At 35.6% G+C, this 19,976-nt stretch overlaps 1 protein-coding gene across 3 annotated transcripts in view; it reads right to left on the bottom strand.

The window, feature by feature from the left end:
- Window positions 1-353: 353 nt before the first annotated feature.
- Window positions 354-19,976, bottom strand: part of LOC123759990 (gem-associated protein 5) — a 37,643-nt gene continuing 18,020 nt past the window's right edge. For all 3 annotated transcript variants that reach the window (XM_069325368.1, XM_045745291.2, XM_069325369.1), the window contains 16 exons: window positions 17,377-17,542; window positions 16,492-16,569; window positions 15,849-15,966; window positions 14,957-15,135; window positions 14,649-14,801; window positions 14,195-14,353; window positions 12,378-12,491; window positions 11,166-11,421; window positions 10,765-10,934; window positions 10,085-10,232; window positions 9,444-9,537; window positions 8,652-8,815; window positions 7,813-8,023; window positions 6,356-6,736; window positions 4,138-4,291; window positions 354-3,904 (listed from right to left, as the gene is read on the bottom strand). In XM_069325368.1, the coding sequence (XP_069181469.1) occupies window positions 3,324-3,904; window positions 4,138-4,291; window positions 6,356-6,736; window positions 7,813-8,023; window positions 8,652-8,815; window positions 9,444-9,537; window positions 10,085-10,232; window positions 10,765-10,934; window positions 11,166-11,421; window positions 12,378-12,491; window positions 14,195-14,353; window positions 14,649-14,801; window positions 14,957-15,135; window positions 15,849-15,966; window positions 16,492-16,569; window positions 17,377-17,542 (3,126 nt within the window). In that variant the 3' untranslated portion in view covers window positions 354-3,323. The remainder of the gene's footprint in view (window positions 3,905-4,137; window positions 4,292-6,355; window positions 6,737-7,812; window positions 8,024-8,651; window positions 8,816-9,443; window positions 9,538-10,084; window positions 10,233-10,764; window positions 10,935-11,165; window positions 11,422-12,377; window positions 12,492-14,194; window positions 14,354-14,648; window positions 14,802-14,956; window positions 15,136-15,848; window positions 15,967-16,491; window positions 16,570-17,376; window positions 17,543-19,976) is intronic.

Here is a 19,976-nt window from a genome sequence, read left to right as displayed (position 1 = left end):
CGTATTTTGGTTTTATGCTGCAATGTGTGACATTGAGCAGCAAAAGTGTTAGGACATTCATTCTACATGCCTGGAGTCTAACCCTGTTCAGCTTTGTGATCAAGCTATGTGTAAAACTTTGAAATGGTCATTAATAAATGTTGAGCAAACATTAACATCACACATCGCTGTTCCATCAAGACAATATCATAGCCATATTTAAAGTTACCTAGAGCAACAAAATCATTTTACTGTTTTGTATTCAATTTTATTCTTCTCAGATATGACAAAATTATTATTTTGTCATATCTGACAAAATATGATAGGTGTTGAAAATTTATTTCAACCAATTTTCAAAATTAGTGAGATTCCAATTTGTTCATTAGTGAGATTGATTTTTATTCAGAAATGTCAGGCATTTTACACACACACAATTGTTTTCAACATGAACTTACAGAAATAAGTATGAACTACATATACTGTACCATGTAAATGAAAATAAAATTGATAGAAAAAATTATATCAAGAAACAAGTTTAAAAAATAAATGATAAATGCAGCTAATATATATAATTGTAGCCAACATATAGAAAATTGTAACAATATACAAACACAAATGCAGTTTTTTGGAAACATTGTACATAATGTAGTTACAGTATTTTATTCTCGCCAGAAGATTCAAACTCACCTTTAATACAGCTTGTGGAATGGTCGCACGACTGACACGATTTAGATCGCTTCTCGGCAAGACTTATTCGTGACGGTTATTACAGAATAATATCAAGTGGCTGCCACAAGGGTATCCGTTTTCCCTGTTAATGTAATTTGATTTTGATCTGAAAACCTGCCGCACCATTATACAAACCACTCATATTTAAGCTGTATTTTCTTACAATCTTCTCAATATTTGTGACAGACAGGTCAGCAATAAATTAATGATTGGGGGGAAAAAAAAATAAAGAGCTAATGCTGTTGGCTGCCAAAGTCAGCATTTGGCATGTCCGAAATGGGTTATTGCTAGCTAAGAATGATGGCTTATCACACTAAAGCTTATAGGTATTTGAAAAATATGAACGAGAAAAAAATCAAGGGCAAGTTACATAGAAAAGCTTAATGGGAAATGAAATGGTTTTGGTTATAAAATAAAAGCATCTATATCTTTTAATGCTTTTATCTATAAAAGCATTAGATATTAATATAAAGAACATTTGGGTTTGTATGCAATAAGCACTGGTAGATACACTATATGGGAGGATTTGACATTAACCCTTTGGCTATGCAATGCAATGGTAATCAAATAAAAAATAGGCCTATACTGCAATATGCAAACTATCAGTTGCCTTCGAAAAATGTTTTCAAGTGTTGTAATGTTGTTGCCTCGCCTTCAAAATAGGTGCCTGGACACAGTAACTGCTGCCATCTGTTGGCAACAAACTGAAATGTCACCCAAAGCAGTAGCACTAAAATGTTCAACTATGCCTTGTTCAAATCCTCACACCTATTTATCAATTCTAGTTTACATAATTAAGACACTATATGTTTTGTATATTGTAACATTCATTAACGACTATTTTGTTCATTTAGCACGCACCCTACACCCATTCAGTGGAAAGGTTAGAGGTACATAAACCCATGTATAGGATAATACACACACCATCTGACCGAGTGTCTGTTTTTTCAAAGTTGGGAGGCCAAACACTAACGACTATCCTCATCAAACTTTGCAATTTAACTGGTCTTTGTCCAGGGGATAGTCATAGACAGGTCAAGGGTTGAGCTCCATGCCACCCCCACCATCTTTGCATGAAACAGGAAATCATACTAATTTCCAACCTTGCTAAATAAAAAGACCATCCTCACTAAGACTATTGCTTAAAGACAACAATTTTCTTAGATATATGCAGTGCAGCTCATAACATTCAATTTCAATATCAGCTGCAGTTACATTCAGTTTCATAAACTCTGATGATGGAAATATTCATGAAATCAGACCGTTTATGAAACAAATTAACTTCGGCTGATATTGAAGGTAAATTGTGTCAAATAACCTCTCCTTGATTCTTCCACACACTGTATACATTTCTTTACTTTATGGCATTCAACTGCAGTGGGGAAGAGATAATTTTTCTGCTCTAAAATAAATCATGAGCACCCTGAGGTCAAGAATGAAAGATGACAAATTGAACTACAGTACTTTTCTTGATGTATATGAAGTTGAAGCATTTGCACAAACTATACTGTTGGGATATTATTCATGACTGCCATTTTAATTTTTAAATACTATATTGTTTCTTGTGATCATTTCTACTTCTCTTTTGTCAGAAAATACAATGATCATCTTTTGAGCTTGCATTTTATTTACACCTAATTTTAATAACACCCCAAGACCTTAAGCTCAAGTTTATGTTGCCTGCAGAGCTATCCACCCTTGGTCGCAGCCAAAAGGTTAAAGGAAAATGGGAAGTAAAAACTTTAAAATGTAAGGAAAGAAATTAGCAACTAATAATTAACAATGCGTGTAAATGTGATTTATAGAAACCAATAACAAGAAGTTAAGAGGATAAGATGCAGGTGTGAAGGTGTTTCTGTTCAATATCAAGAATAAAACAATGTGCCCAAAATAAAGAAATACTGTACAGTAAATATAAAAAATTTGATTATAACAAAATGGTATTTTCAAATGACTGAGGATTCTAAATATTACTGAAAAAGATAAAATTCAATTATCAAATAACTGTACTGTTTTAGGCAGATATTTGTAACTACAGTACATCAAGTGGTACAATAATGTCTATTTCTGAATACATGCATCATTTAACACTTCCCCAAAATGTTCTTAATATCCTTAACACTGGCTGCCAACAAGTTTGCATAACCAACTTATCTCTCCAGTCCTGCTACAGTCACATTACACATTACACCATAAATTTATAAAAAGTGAGATTGAGTAGTTTAAAGCATTAATCTAAGAAATATTTTCCTACTATTGAAAACAATGCAAAATGACCTCTTCTGGGAACTAAAACTTTTCATTTACATTAGTACAAAACAAAAATCTGCACAATTCTTAGAATTCTAAACTTAACTTGTTTTAATGTTCAAGAAATTAATATTACACATTCATGTCTCACAAATGTGTCAAACTTTGGTTTTGTAATCACAAACAGTTACGAGTAGATAATTTTATCAGTACTGGTCGTGCCTGGGTGTTCAATGCCCCAAAATACTTTTGGGTTGTGACATTAACATGTTAAAACTTGTGCATGTGACATTGTAAGTGTTTATTTTGCTTAATGCCCAATAATCACTAACACAAATCAAGACAAAATGCATATTAACAATTGACTAAGATCTGGTTCTATTAGCAGGAACTTTACACAGAAGGTTTCTTATTTCTTGTTCTTTGACGTTACCTTTCTCCTTAAGCTTCAAAATGATTTCTAGTAGTAGTTTATCAGGGCTTGCTAGCCCTGAGCTGAGTCCCATTATTTCTGGGGCAATCATGTACTCTGGACTCATGCCATCAATATAAAAATTCAAAATGGCAATCAATTCATCACTGGACTGGGGAAGGCAATATATTCTATCATGCTCAACTTTCTCCACTTGCTTTGAATCACTGCTCTCTGAATCATTTGCTGATAATGTCAAACTTGCCAACTTGGACTCTACAGTGACCTGACCATCAGAAGACACAGATTCATTTTCAGTTACTGATTTCAACTTTTCAGTTTCATGTATCTGATTTTGTATTTCTGAAGAATAATCATGAAGTTTTGACCAAGACTCGTCTGTTTTAAGGTACGAGTGTAACAAAGATATTTCTGCAGCGTAGTACAGATGACGTAAATGATTAACACTTGACGAATTATTTTTATCCTCTTGCTCTATCACTGCCGTTCCTAGTGTTGTTAGGTCATTTACTCCTGGATGAACAAAAAGGTTTAATTAAAATCTACCCATTTTCATCGTACACAATATAAGTGTAATCTGGGTACTAAATTATAGATTAATGGATATCTCAAAATGTTCTTAATGACTGTTTAAACATTCATTAAGATTAGACTGGAAACATTTAGATTGGCATCCACCTAACAAATGTACAGGTGTCATGTACTGTACATTTAACACAGAGCATTGGAAAATCTTTTAAGCTTACCTTTTGGAAGTAATGCATGTGTGAGGTGAAGGATGTGGTCAGGTTTGCCCCAGGATACAACATAGCTCAAGGCACTAGTGAGATGTTGGTCCCATGTCTCCTGGCATGAGCTTAACAGACATTCACTCAATGCCACTGCCACTAGGAACCAAAGCTAAGAAAAATGTTAATTATACTCCCAGTATAACTGATACAAAACAAAAACTACAAATAAGAATGAAAGTACTGTATAGGAATTGGCTCAGCATATCAACTTAATTTCATTCTAGGGGTTATTACATCAACAACATAAATGACAGCATACATACACATTGGAGAAATTTAGATTCAGGAAAGACCTTGGTAAATAATGATTTGGAAACGGTTGCTAATTTATGGAGTGCATTACCGGGAAACATGAGACACAAGATCACTAGGATCACCAAACTTTCAAGCGTAGGGTTAACATATATATACTGTGGGAAAAAGTATGGGTGGATACAAATCAGAGCTGCCTAGTTTGGGCCAAAAGGCCTCCTGCAGTTTCCTTCATTCTTATGCTCTTATACTAGTATAAATAGAAAGCCGAATCAAGAACTATACTTGACTGCTTCGTATGTTGGGATTTAGGCCAGGTACTGGACCAAGTTAGATCATTTATTGTTATTTGAATATGTATGCATGTGTATAATATAATTTGGTTTACATTTTATATTTGCTACCAGTTAACATGACCTAAGGACCACAACAAGGAGGTAACTTGCTTCCTTTCAATGCTTCTTAATACCTCTTAATTAAATTAATACTTTTACTATGCTCATAAATCTTGTGTAAATCTTTTCACACACAACTGTTCACTTTATCCTTACTTTTTTTTTTTTTAAATATGCCTGGGGCTTAAAAAACTTTTAATCAGATACAAATTGCTCTCTGACTAAAACTTCCCTCCTACTTATAGATGCATTACTATAAAACTTTGTAACCAAATTAAAATGTATATTCCATATGCCTATACACTATGTACTATTTTAAATTTTACTTATGGATCTGCTAACCTTTTATACCAAACATTAAGGTAACATTTTAATTCTTTAAATTTTACAATACCTTGATTAAAGTAAATTAATTTAAATTTTATCTTCCACCAATTTAAATACAACCTTTTTAACACTTTCGCGTTCCACAGACTGAATAATTCGTCACTCACTTTTCTACTGAATGTGTTCCAACGACGCAATACTGCGTCACTCATTACAATATTTTTTAAAAATTTAAATTTTATCAGATCAATCTGGTAGTGGTTTTAAAATAAGCGCCTTTAGATTGCACACAATTTGATACCAAAATCAAAGATATAACATGAAACTTGATGTCCAAACACTTGAAATATTATAAATAGGTCTATGGTCTGAATATTAAAATATTTGTTAAAATTCTATTTATTGTCCTATTATCTTGGGACTTGTTTTAAAATGTGCGCCTTTTTATTGCGAATAATTTGATACCAAAATGAAAGATGTAACACAAATATTTATGTCAGAACACTGGAAAGATATAAATAAATTTGTGATGATGAGCGTCCAGAATTAAAATATTTGTTAAAAATCCAGTTATTGCTCTATTATTCTGGGACTAGTTTTAAAATAATCGCCTTTTTATTGCGAACAATTTGATACCAAAATGAGCGACGTAGCACGAAATTTGATGTTATCAAATTGAACGAGTTGAACATTAGGTTGCAATGTACAAAATGGTGCTCGTTCACGGGTAACTTTAGGCTTTTCTGCGGGGAGGCACTCCAGCCTTTTGTACATTTTATTCATACACATCTGTAGGGAATTTAATTGCGAACACAATGATACCAAAACGAGCGACGTAGCACGAGAATTAAGGTAAAAAAATGGAACGAGAATGCACATGTTACTGATTTTGTGCGTTTTTGCCGACTTTACGCTTTGCTGTTGGGAGTCACGCTAGGCTTTTGGACATTATATTTATACACACCTGTAGAGAATTTAATTGCGAACACAATGATACCAAAACGAGCGACGTAGCACGAGAATTAAGGTGATAAAGCTGGAACAAGTATACACATTTGGGTGTCACCGCGCGCTTACCCGCATGGAGGGGCCACCTACCCCCTGTCAACCGCGAGTTTCCACGGAGCGCGAAAGTGTTAAATTACCTTATGTTTTCAGCATTAAATGCAACATTTTCTCAAAGTTTAAACAAACAATACCTGTTTGACTGAAGTGGGCATCTGCTGAGTGGAGAAGTTGAGGGTGACTGCCTCGTAGAGCTGGGGATATTGATCTTGAGTAATGCCTTGTGCTAACCATGCCTCTTCAATTCGCTCTAGTAGAGGAACCCACTCTTCAGATACACAACACTCGTTCTCTGTTACTACCTCACCATTTCCATTAGCACAAATACCATTTTTCTCCTCAGCATCAGCATTTCCATTCACTAAGTTCCCTTCAATCAGGGTCTCTTGACTGGCTTTATTAGTCTGTTCCTTTCTACTTCTCATAAGGTAATTAATGTGACCTCCTTTCTGTGTACCAACTTCTTGTAGTAAGTCCAAGATAACACTTTGGCAGCAAGAGACTGTCTTGAACCACTGTTGAATAGCATTTTAGGGTAACAAACATTTAGCAAAGCTACAATTTAAATGGTTTGAACTTAAATGGCTTGATATTAACATGAAAGTATGTTTCTATATTTACGATTCAGTATTTAATTATCCCCTTTTGAAGGTGATTAGCACTAATTATTCAGTATGCATCATACCACATTATGAATATAATTTTACACAGCTAATAAAAACAAATACACTACCAGGCTGTGACTCATACATCAGGCTGCGAGCAGCCGCGTCCAACAGCCTGGTTGATCAGTCCCGCGGCCTGGTTGACGACCGGGCCGCGGGGACGCTAAGCCCCGGAAGCACCTCAAGGTAACCCCTAATAAATTCAAATGGAACAAAAAGCCTGTGAAAGATGGTGAGAGTGTAGTATGCCACCAGATAGTAACTAGGCAAATGTCATTAAGTAAAACTTTACTTTTATCCTATCATTTGATGGACAAATACCAGAAGAACCTGTCTATGGAAATTTCGCCCTCATTGCCATTATTTTTCTGTCCAGTTCCCTTAAGCTTATCTTTCAAAGGAGGGACCATGACACAATGAAGCAGGCCCATCAACGTCTTATACCCAAATGTTTTCTTCAACTCAAGTTTTTCTATGAAATATCCTGGGAAGTCATTCTAATAAATAATTAAGGAGTGCTGGTTTCATAAACATATTCAGAATAACATTTCTGGCACTTACACCAACCTAAACTCTGACATTCACTGAAGGAGAGAAAACATAATATAAAAATAAGAAAAGATATGATCTGCATATAATTGCTTTGCCTTAAGATTTGGATTTTAAATATACATTTCTCAATAGATCTAGTCTTAGAGCCGAGTATTAAAAATAGAACTGTGCTTTATCCCTTAAAGGGCGCATATTGTATACTGTACTATACACAATTTGAGTAAATGTCGCTGAAGGCACATCGTATATACACAATTAACGGCACCACTATGTATTAATAGTATTCGTGTAAAGTCTTCCATAATAAAAAATAAGTAATATACCTTTAAAATAAGAAAAAGCAGATGGTCTCAAAGGATTAATTGCATACTCACATTAAGGTTAGGCAAGTGAGCGAGGAAGGGCTCGATCTTATGATGCTCGTGTTTAAGACACGCTTCTTTGAGGGCTAACAAGCCAACCGAGTTGGCCAAATCAGCATTTCCTACATGCTCATATATCTTAGATGAAACAAACAATGACCCTGGATCACTTCTCCTGGACATACAGCGTGCAGCCTCTTCCACATGACCAATGCTCAAATGTCTAAAAGAAAAAACAAAACAGAAAATAAGGTTGATATTTAATACATCCCAGTTTAGTAGCCTTGCACATAGTAATCAAATACTATCACTGATATTGTGTGAGCTTGTGTGCTAACATTCTTGCTCATGCATCTAGCCACATACACACTTTCTCTGTTGTAAGAACCACAAGGTTACCTGTTTTTATCATGTACTGTACACTCTCCAGCATTTATTGATTCATTAATATTTTATTACCATGTGCAACTTTTCTGGAGTGAGTAAAGATTGAAATTTTAAGTACTGTACTGATATGATGAAAAATCATAAAATTAATTTAAACACACCGCTAACCAACCATTCCTACAATGAATGGGTGGAAGTATTAGACTATAATCAGGGCTGGATTACCCAATAGGCCAAGTAGGTCATAGCCAAAAACCAGTACTTTTTTTTAACTTATATAAGAACAGTATGGAAATATGGATTCTGCAAAACTATGCATAACATAACTTTGATCATTAGATATAGATATGAGCTGTCTATGTATACATTTAGCCTTTGAATAGCACACTGACAAGGCCCATTTAGCTGTTTTGGCCTAGGGCCCAATAACAATTAGATCTGACCCTGTAGGCATGATAACTCACAGGATAGAAGCAATATCAAAATTTCCTTCATAGATAGCAGAAGCAGCCCAAGCACATGTAACTTTCTCCAACATCTCTTCGTCATAACTCAGACGACACTTGGTTATGGCTAGTGCTTCTCGATAGTGCCGATGCTTTAGTAGCATGGAAACAGCTTCTTTGACCTGAAATAAATAACAAACTTAGAGCTTAGTAAGATTGCCTAATTGTACTTATTTTTTTTTTAAGATATATACAAGAGTTGTTACATTCATGTACAGCCACTAGTACGCGTAGCGTTTCGGGCAGGTCCCTGGAATACGATCCCCTGCCACGAAGAATCGTTTTTTCATCCAAGTACACATTTTACTGTTGCGTTAAACAGAGGCTACAGTTAAGGAATTGCGCCCAGTAAATCCTCCCCGGCCAGGATACGAACCCATGACATAGCGCTCGCGGAACGCCAGGCGAGTGTCTTACCACTACACCACGGAGACTGTTAGAACATTAGAACATTAAAAGTACTTAGTACATTCCAAATACCTGTACATTTCATTTCATTTCATTTAGTAGCGCACTCTCCCTCACCATGTTAGGGGTTGTTGGCACAACAACTTCAAGTATGGCATTTTCAAGAACCCTCACAACACTCATTATGTATTATGCAAAACTGCATTAATACTTCATATGGCATACAATTCCTGAGTTTCACACAGTTTAAATCAACCTTGCACTGGATTGCAAAACTGAGCTACAATGGCTATTCAATTTACTACTACATTTTGGTCTAAATATCTTCTTTATTATTCTTACCTTATTTATGTTTACAAGATAAGATGCAGCAGTGATAACATCCCCTTCATCCAATAACTGCTCTGCATAAGCTTCACACGCCAACTCCCACAATCTGAGGGCAAAATATTTTTACTTGTCTGCTACTTAAAAAGAATTAAGTGCAATGAAAATGTTTAGTGTAGTGAAATGCGAGTTTCTTACCAGCACCTCAATAGCTTTCCTTAGCTTACACCACAGGCATAAATACAATAGTGAATATGCTAGGCTTCTGATGACAATCTTGGCACACCAGGGGCAGGTACCTTTTTGAGCTGTCTTGTCCTCCTCCACGAGTGTGGATCTCATGGATATAAGAGATCAACCTACAACCGAGATGAACTGCCCCAAAAAATACAGAGAAATACAGCAAGACACTTGACTTCGCTCTAAGGTTTTTACATACAGTATTGTATTTACAACAATTTAGTTTGGGTAGCTCAAAAGTGTGGGACCAACTACAGACTACTTATGTACTCGTGAAAAACAAATTTAAATATGTTCCAAATTTTAACTCCATGTAGGAATAGATGACATTAAATCCTAGCATGCAAGACCTGGATTCTACTGAACATAAATTAATAATAATAATAATAATAATGAAATGTATTAATAATGCTCACTTTATAGAAACTTGTGGTGCAGATGCCACCAAGAAAGGGGTGAGCTTCTTGTGTCTGGCAGCAGAACGAATGTGTTCATCCAGTGACCCTCTCCAGCAGTGCATAAAACCAGTCTGTCCTACATTTCCCCTCGCTTCATGATGTTGAACTGAGAACAAAATTCATGTAGGCTGTGTAAGTAAACCATTTACAAATATATTACTATAAATACACTGAATAAAATATTACATTCTTTTCAGATGAAGGATAATTATGAACCAATTTTACCCAACAGCCTATGTACCAGAGGTTTTGTTAACCTCCTTCCCAATATTAGTGTTCTGCTATCTTAAAATCAATAAAATCATACCATTTAAAGAATGTTAAAAATAAAATGAACTTATACAATTTTAATGGCCTCATTTCACACTACAAAAATACTTAAATTAGTGCATGGACATTTGTAAATGTTGTTATATACAACTTTCCATTCATTCATTGCCTGAGGAACATACAGGTGGTATGTTCAAATTGTAAACAATAAAAGTAATAATTTATGAAGTATTGTATTGGTTTAGTAAATGTGGCAATTGTGATAGTTTAGAGAATGAGACTGATTAGAGAATGTTAACTTGAGAAATGTTATGTTGTACATTATAAAATCTAGAAAATATTTAAATTAGTGCTTTGGTGGTAATTACTTTCAGCAGCCAAAAGTGAATCCAACTGTTGCGGTTTTCCATACATGTTGAGTGCATAGATGAAATCACTTGGATCGGCCATTTCTGTGTCCTTTTCTAACAGGCATCGATACTTTTCAGATGTTTCCACTATGTTGGCAAGATCATCCACAACTCCATCCTTAGTAACACTAAAACAAGAAGAGGAATGTGCACGTATAATTTATTAATAATAGAGATTAATCACTTATTTCTTCCTAGTAACAAGATAGCTGTGTAAACAAAATTAGAACTATACAAACTGCTGTGGATAAATATTACATTGATGAATATCTATCAGAAAACGGAGTGCAATCAGTAAGCTGGAGTGGTCCTTGCTATACCAAATACTGCAGTGATTGATCCTTGCACTATGTACCAACCTTTCTTCTAAATCTTCCTCCAAATCTTCCTCCTCTTCTATTTCGTCATCTTTTCCATTAGTCACGTCTTCAGTGCCGCCTGCTTTGGTCCGATTAAGAAGACAAAGGATGGCCAACTGGTGAAAACTCTTCTTACGCGAGCTCACCACGTGAAGTTTTGGGAAGAAGGACTTGGATGGAGTTTTCTTATTGCTTCCAGTAGCATTATTTGTAGCAGTATTCGACACATTGTTACTGCTGGTGGCTCCTGTCTTTTCTGTTTATTACAAACAAAAAAATAATGTTATTCAAAATACTCTGAAAAATACAACATTGTCAAATAATAATGAGAGGATATACAGAGGTGAAACTATAATAGTGGGGGGAAAATAAAAAAATAATTCCAATAAACTAATATGCAAGAATGAATAGCATTACCATAAGACTGCTTCCCTTCATATAAATCCCTTTGTAAGACAGCTGCCACAATTTCAGCACCTAATGTCACACAATTTTAATGCACGATATAAAAATCTAGACAATTATTTCTTTTGGTCAACATTCAAATCTATTAAATTTTGTGCAAGAAAATCTTGCTAACTCTTTCACTGATATAACTCGGATTCAGCTTTGTTCCCATCCTGAATAAATATGGGGCAAAAATCAATTATGACAGTAATATTTTTTTTAGTATTTTTGAAAGAAAAACTTCTTTTCAATTTGGTTAAAAAAAAGTTCACAGTAATGATTCACAATTCACAAATAATGTATCGATTCCATTTTTTAATAGAAATATGGCCCAAGTAACTCGACACCAGGACATAAGAATTTAAGACATAGAATATAATTATAAATACAATCAATAAGCATAATTCCCCAAGTAACTATATTAGGGAGTACAAATATTAGTGCTTTCATGCAATTCTTTGAAAACTGCTTTCATTCTTTTCTCTGTGAAGTCAGTTCTTATCTATCTTATTTATTCCCTTCCATATACTGAATGATAGATTGAGTAAATTGAAAATGACATATCCTGGCTAAAGTTGTAAGGTCTTTAATGATACATGTCTAAATAAACAATGTACTATTTCCTCTAAGTATACCAACATACAATACTGGTGTACAATATTGTACACCAATTAAATTATAGCACAACTATAACATGCTGCATATATAAACTTGTCTGAACATCAACTCTCTTAAACTACATAATATAAATGATTAAACACAAACTTTCACTTGAAGGAGCTGGAGCAGGTGTATCCTTTGTCTTTTCAGCTTCCTTTTGTAAAATTGTTTCTTGTTCTTTCTCTTTTATTCTTTTAGGCCGAAACTCTTTCAGTGTTGCTGAAAAGAAGATATTTAGATAATTAATATTGTAAAAGATTTAACTTTTATATGTATTGGTATTTAGCATAAATTCCCTTTCCCCCCTTTCCTATCACAATTTTATTATGAAGCAATCAACCTTGTACCTTCCTTATATAATGACAGTCTCAAGAGTTGTCCTATTCTTACAAGCACAAGCTTTCTTGACCACCGCACCCCCTGTTTATTGCAGACAACACACTGGTGCGCTGAAAAAAGTTCACACTAATTTCGTTTTCTAATAATGTTAACACTTTCGTGTGCCCGGTGGGCGACCCACCGAGCACCACAAGGTAGGCCGAGCGTTGACCATGAGCGCACAAACCACTCAAATGTTCAGAATCTTTTCAGTTTTCTCATCTCAACGTTGGGCATGAGCCCACAAACTACAATCAAATGTCTATACTCTTTTTCAGCTTTCTTACTTCCATTTTTGTACTACGTCATTCATTGTGGTATAAAATTGTTCGCAATATCACGGTGCACATTTTAAAACCAGTCCCATAATATGCGAACAATAAATGGAATTTTTACAAATCTATTAATTGATGATGGTGTTATCATCATCAGGGCCTCTGTGTATTTTGGTTTTATGACGTCGAGACTGTCATCAGAACGCGAAAGTGTTAAAATACATTCTCTGATCACAGTAAAAAAATTGTATGCGACTGACTTTAGCCATGGTGAAGTCAAGTTGTCTTGCAATGATGTCACAACTCTGTCAAACTGGGCAGAACACAGTTTGTAACGTGTATATATAGCACATGAGGAGTAGGACTGCCTTAGGAATGGCAGGGCCCAATTGGAAACATTTCTGGCAGGGCCCAACTGGAGACAAGATTATAGTAGATCACCCTAGCCCAGGGCCCCTTGAGTACAGGGGCAAATTGGGATCAATTGGTCCAACTGACTTAAAGCTGGCCCTGGTAAAAAGCACTGCATTGTACAGTATATCTAGTCTAATGAAGCAGTAAGATACTGCTGTAATTAACTGATTTACTGGATTATGGAGTGCTGCTGCTTCTTGTACTTTACTTTCCATTGGCTCTCAAGACATTTAAAAACTTAAAATACCTGTATATACAAAATCTCTAAGACTTTTTAAAGAACACTAAATATCACTACTAATATTTAGGAATAAATATTTAGGAATACAGTGGAACCTCGAATAACGAATTTAATCTGTTCCGGCACCGAGCTTATGTGAAACGCCCGACTTTCAAAACAAATTTCCACAATTAAAATAATGGAAATCAAATTAATCCGTTCTACCATCGAAAAACATCAATATGATATTCAATGTTTTAAATAATGGAGCAGCCTACCTGCCAAACACCGAACGAATCTTTTTCACATTTGTTGTTTTTCAAAAAATTTCATTTCTTTTTTTCTACAAAAAAGTAAATTCTTAGCAACATCACAGCAGTCACCTTTTTATCTCCCAGCATCATTAGCATCTTTAAAAAAAAAAATTATTTGCATCGTCGGAGGCATCCGAGAATGTGCGAGAAGCAGCGCGACCCCACCACGTGGTGTTGTCGTTATTCAAACGAGCGCTCGCCATACGAGATGAATCGTCAGTGATCAGGGCGCTTGTTACCCAAAATGCTCGCCAATTAAGGCGCTCGTCACTCGAGGTTCTACTTAACTGTACTGTATGTATTTTTAATACTCTATCTTACCACTACTGTCACTAGATGTTTTGCAATTCAACTTTGATGGACGCCAGCTATGTACATTGTTTTCCTCCGCAAAACTGTACAGCAGGTCAGGATCAGTTGGGCTAAACTCAACACGGAAAACCCTTGTTGAATGTCCGCCATAGTTGACCACTGGTTCTCCTATAAAGAAAAAATATACAAAAAAGGAAAGATTTAATTGGGAAAGAATTTTGTTGACATCACAAAGATAGTGGGAAATAGGGAAGGGAAGTTGGTAAAGCAACTTTATCAATCTCTGATGTTTATACATTATATCATGAAGAGTAATTAATGCATTAGGATTTGAAACAGCCACATTTCCACTTTCAGAACCTGCTTCTAAGTGTACAATAGGAATAGAGATTAATGCTTTTTGAAGGTACCCCATGTTAACAGGAAAAATAAGTAATTGCAACCAAACATTAACACATATTACCTGTTTTTGTATCCCATAACTGAACAGTGTGATCATAGGAAGCGGAGGCCAGGAGCCCATCCTTGTGTGGCGACCACGCCAACCACACCACTCGTGCCTCATGACCACACAGCTCTTGACTTGCTTGTGTTACAATGCTGCCAACTTCCTCTCCTGTCAAATGTATGAAATCATAAAAGATATACTGAATTATGATCAAATATTATAATGGTGAACTTAACCATAGTTTAGCAAGCAAATGACTTGTGTGAGGATACTGTATGATGACTAGCAACATCGTGTTGAAATAACAATGGAAATATACAAACCTTTAAGACGCTTTTCTAAGTGAAAAATTTGTATTTTATTTTCACTTGAGCCAACAGCCAAAATATATGGAATGCCAGAGTCTGTAGCAGGTTGCCAAAGAAGATGCTGAACAGCCTTTCTCACCACAACTAGTGTCACCATCAACTTCAGGTCACAGCTCTGATAAATTCGCACCTGTCTGAAAGGAATTATAAAACCTGTAGAGTATATACTGAACTGTATACACTTATGAATACATAGAAATGTGGCAACCTCACTGCCGCCCATAATATGGTGCAATCAGCCTTGCATCCCCTGTATTATAAGAGTGAAACCCATCTTCCCAAAATTTCTACCTGTTAAAGGCAAAAGTAGCTTTGGTCCCTCACACATTCAGAACCCCAGAAAGGAAAGGAAGGATCATATATCTGTAGAATGTGTAGGGAATACATTAACATTAAACTGGAATGGCAAAAGGTTTTTAAGGCAGATAAGTTCAATATGCTAAGTTTAGACGTGACAAAGATAATAAGGAAATGACAAAACAAAAATTGGAATGGAGTAAACATTTCCGGCAGCTTGAATGGAGATGGGACGGGAGGCTTTATGGAACTTGAAAGGTGGGAGGATGGGTAATGGAGATTGAAAAGTAGGGGTGGGTGGATTATAGAGCTTGAGTGAAAAGTTTGTTTCCTCAGGAATTTTTTGCTGTGGAAACTGCCAGATGAGGAGCTCTCAGAGATATTAAGGCATAGGGGGGTAGATAGATTTGTATATAAATAACCATGACAAAACCATCAGGGCAGGGTGGACTACCAATTGCCTCCTAATAATACAGTTAAAAGATTTTTTACACACTTGCTTCCTAGCAGTAGAGAAGTTAAAACATGAATTAAAAATAAAATGGCATACCCATCTTGTGATCCTATTGCCAAATACTTGTAGTCTGGGCTGAAGGAGAACTCTGTAATATCCTTGGGAATCTTCCCAGAATCTGACTCTGGGATCAACTTGAGCAGGTGAACTGGGTCTGAAAATGTATTAGACAATTTAATATTTATAGCACAAGCATGAAAATGTGACAATTAGTCTGAATTAGATACACATACATGCATGTTAGATTTTTGTTATTTGTTCATAACCTTAAGTACCATAATGGATTTTATGAAACAAAATATGAAACCAATCTCATTACTATTTGAGGAAGAAAAAGTTATCATAAAATTACCAAGGTCACCAAATCTAAGTTTGCTTTTATTATTATTCTTTTAAATGGTCATAGATAAAATTTAAAAGATAAAGAATTGCTAGATGATTTTAGAGATAGTATACAAAAAAAAAATATCAAATATTTTCTGGACCAAGATTCATCAAACAGTTTAAGATTTTATACAAAAACATGTTACTGTACCATATAAAGCAGTTTCAATGAAGCTCCCAATATAGAAAAAAGTGCCAAAGATATTTATGTCAATAATTCATGAATGCCAAATGTGACACTGGAAAATCAGTTCCAGTAATGGCATTAAAGCATATAACTATTGTATTAACAGACCTGCCATGGGGTCAGATGAAGTGCGAATAACAATCTCTCTATCTCCAAATGAATATGCACACCAATCATCTGTCAGTCCTGAAATCAAAAACAATATTGAAAAATCTGCATAAACATGCTAATTATAATCATTCTACTTTTACAGTATTTAATCCTTAATGCCCTGTGGTGAAGTTGCTTGCAACTGGGTTCTTACACCATTTTGGCATTATCTTGCAATTATTTCAGAAATGGTTTACATGGAGTAGGATTTGACAACAAATTAGTGCAGGAATACCTCACTTAACTAATGTTTATTCTATACTAGAAAAATGTTGCCCTTATGCATACCTATGATTTATAACAATTTTTATCTTTATAAAAAATATTTACCTTCTTGAACACAAATGATAATACTGTTCTGTCTTTTGTAATTTTTCACTGCAACCCATCCATAATGAATTGCAAGAGGCCAGCAAGTGCACAAGAGTGGCACTGGCTCTCCAAAATTTAAGTGGGCTATTTTTACTTAAAATAAAGAAGGATATTATAAGGAATTCAAGCTGGAAAAATAAGTTTGCAACAATCAATATAGATGCAGCAAATATTAAATCAAAACAGACTATAATGTAACTTCATCCAGCAAGTTTAACATGGAGGTTAAATTGAGGAATTGCTTTACATGAAAGTTCTGGTACTCTGGATTGAGTACCAGAACTGAAAATAAGCCCGAGAAGAATGTTCATTCAGGCAAAGATGCTTACGTTATTTACTAATTTCGAGAATGAAGTAGGAAAGTGCACTTATGGTAAGGGCAGCATATAAACAAAATTTAACAGCAAATTTAAAATGACTTCCTAATGAAGTAATAATAAATGAAAACAACATGCTTTGCTCTTAACTAACCTGTTTGCTGAGAACAGACTGGTGGTCCCCACTCAACCTTGTACACAGCCTTTTGATGGTAGTAAGCAAATGAGGATACACGTCCACTGGATACATCCACATATCCTACCTGGCCTGATCCAGTGCCAAATAGTAATCTACCCTCATGTGATGGGTGCCATGAAAGCTGTTGGGAAAAATTGGCCATAATTAAATTATGAAGTAAAAAAAAATAAAGATCAAAAGCAAAGGTTGACTGCAATTTGCATAAGCAATTTGTTGCTAGAAAACCTCATGCAAACCAAGGTTATCATTATATGGGAAGACGAGATATGTCTTGATCTCGGCCGATCAAGAGGAGTAACCCTGGGTCGGCATTTAGAAGGATATGAAGAGTGTGGAGTAATGAATACATAGGGAGTAATGAGTTTAACGAGTGGAATGATTTCATGGTCCTTTAATGAACATAACAAGTAAAATAAGTACTGTATAAAGAAAACAAGAATAATGATTATAGGCAGAATAAGGTATAAATTATAATGAATCCAGGGAGTATTATGAGCATACAATATTATGAGAGCAGGGAGGATGAGTACAAGGAATACTGGGAGTATACAAGTACAACAAGTACTGGGAGTATATGAGTACAAGGAGTACTGGGAATATATGAATACAAGGAGTACAAAGGATATAATATACTGAATTGCTACCAGAGCTTCAAAAGCAATTGTGGAAAATAACTGGAACACCATCACATTTTAACACAACAGAAATAAACAGAACTCTCAAGCTAGAACTCTCTCCCTACAGATATTGATAGGTAACTGCAGGTGGGTAAAGAATGATTAGCACAAGTTGATGCCGATTGGTAAAGGGAAGGCTAACGTAGGGAGGGGGAGGGTAGGGGGAATGTCATGACAGTAATGATGGAGGATGCAGTTAGGTGGTAATAGGAGGGATGGATTAGAGGATTAGATTACAGGACAGGTAACCTACTAGTGTGAAGGACAGGTGGAGGAGGATGGGTTCTCAAAACCTAGACTTATCAAATGAACAAATCCACAACGGCTGTGACGAGGATTCGAACCTACGTCCGAGAGCATCCCAGACGCTGCCTTAATTGACTGAGCTACAACATGGTAAAAGAGTTGAAACCAGAAGTTCTACTGAACTTACTTGGATCCTGCAGCCACTCCGAGACACAAACCAGGATTTTACACAACTCCCCCATGCACTCGAGCTATGTCAATAGGCCGTTCTACCTCTTTGTCCTTACTTCATTACACACAGAAATCACAATAGTGTGATGCATTTTGATGCATCACGCTATTGTGATTCTGTGTGTAGTGCTAAACTTATCAAGCCTATATTCTTAACATCTGTTTTGATTTCCAATCAAGTAAAAGCAATAGTTTAACATTTTTAGAACCATTCAGAAAGTTCGATTTTGAAATGTGCACCAGACGCTAAGATAATTTTTCACTGCCATAATCTATCTATATCTATAAAAGAAAAGGTCTGTCTGTCAAAGATTGGAGGCTAGATACTTGGTGGGGCTAGCCTTACAGAACTTTGCAAGGTGATTTGTGATATTATGAGGATTGTCATAGGCTGGCAAGTTCGACCCGCCACCCATGCTGCTTCCCCAAGAAAGATCGGCTCCTATTCTGAAACTCCTATGAAATTTGAAATGGGGGATTCAGTTTTCCAAAATATTTTCAGTTTTTTTTTGCCTTCTAGCAATGAAATGTGAAGATATTTAAATTGTTAAAAACTATTCGGGCTACAATAATTACAATTTATCATATATTGTACAGTTCAGAAGTAAAGTAAATTTCTGTAACATGCAATTTCTATATTTCAATCCAATATCTTTCCCCATTCTTACAATACAAGTAAACACAAAAATTAATTGGATCCAATGCAAAACTTCTTGAAGTGCTGTTTGAAACCCAGTTGCCAAGTGTGTGGATTTAAAAAATACACTGGCAGAAGAATGATCAGAACTTCCTGATGACCCAAAAGAGGAAAGCATAGTTGATGAATTGTTTTTTACAGATCCAAAGTGACTAAGGCAAGAAAATGGTAGCATGATGTCAGTAAAAGGTATTTGAAAACATTATAAAGCAAAAAAAAGTAGATAATTGAGTGTAATGAAACAGCTCCAGCACTTTGTCACAGGCACCTGAAAGCTAAATCTGATCTGACAGGCATCTGCGACAATTTCCACCAACAACAACCATGGACCAGAATCCTGTTTCCTTGTAGAGGCAGGGGGAGGGGACATGCGTGCATGTGGGGATCAGAACTGAATTCACAACTTACGAAAACTGCCCTAAAAGCCAAGAGAGAATCTCAAAACAATCTCAAAACACTTCTTTACATCTGGCTGCCACTACACAATGCAAATGCCAGAACCCCCAGAAAAAGGTTCGAAGCTGAAAACATGTCGTTAAATAAGTATAAATAATAAAAAATTACCACATATCACTCAGGGCAAAGCCGGTTGAGTCAGATGAAGAGGAGAGAAGGTCCGGTCAAAACAAGAAACGCCGCCAAAGAGGTAGTTGCTACAAATGCCATATTGACAAACTCCAGCAACAATGGAGTTCACTTGAACA

Source organism: Procambarus clarkii, chromosome 16, assembly GCF_040958095.1.
Source record: "Procambarus clarkii isolate CNS0578487 chromosome 16, FALCON_Pclarkii_2.0, whole genome shotgun sequence".
Lineage (NCBI taxonomy): Eukaryota > Metazoa > Arthropoda > Malacostraca > Decapoda > Cambaridae > Procambarus > Procambarus clarkii.
Note: the sequence above shows the minus strand (reverse complement) of the source record. Positions and strands in the feature narration are given on the sequence as shown.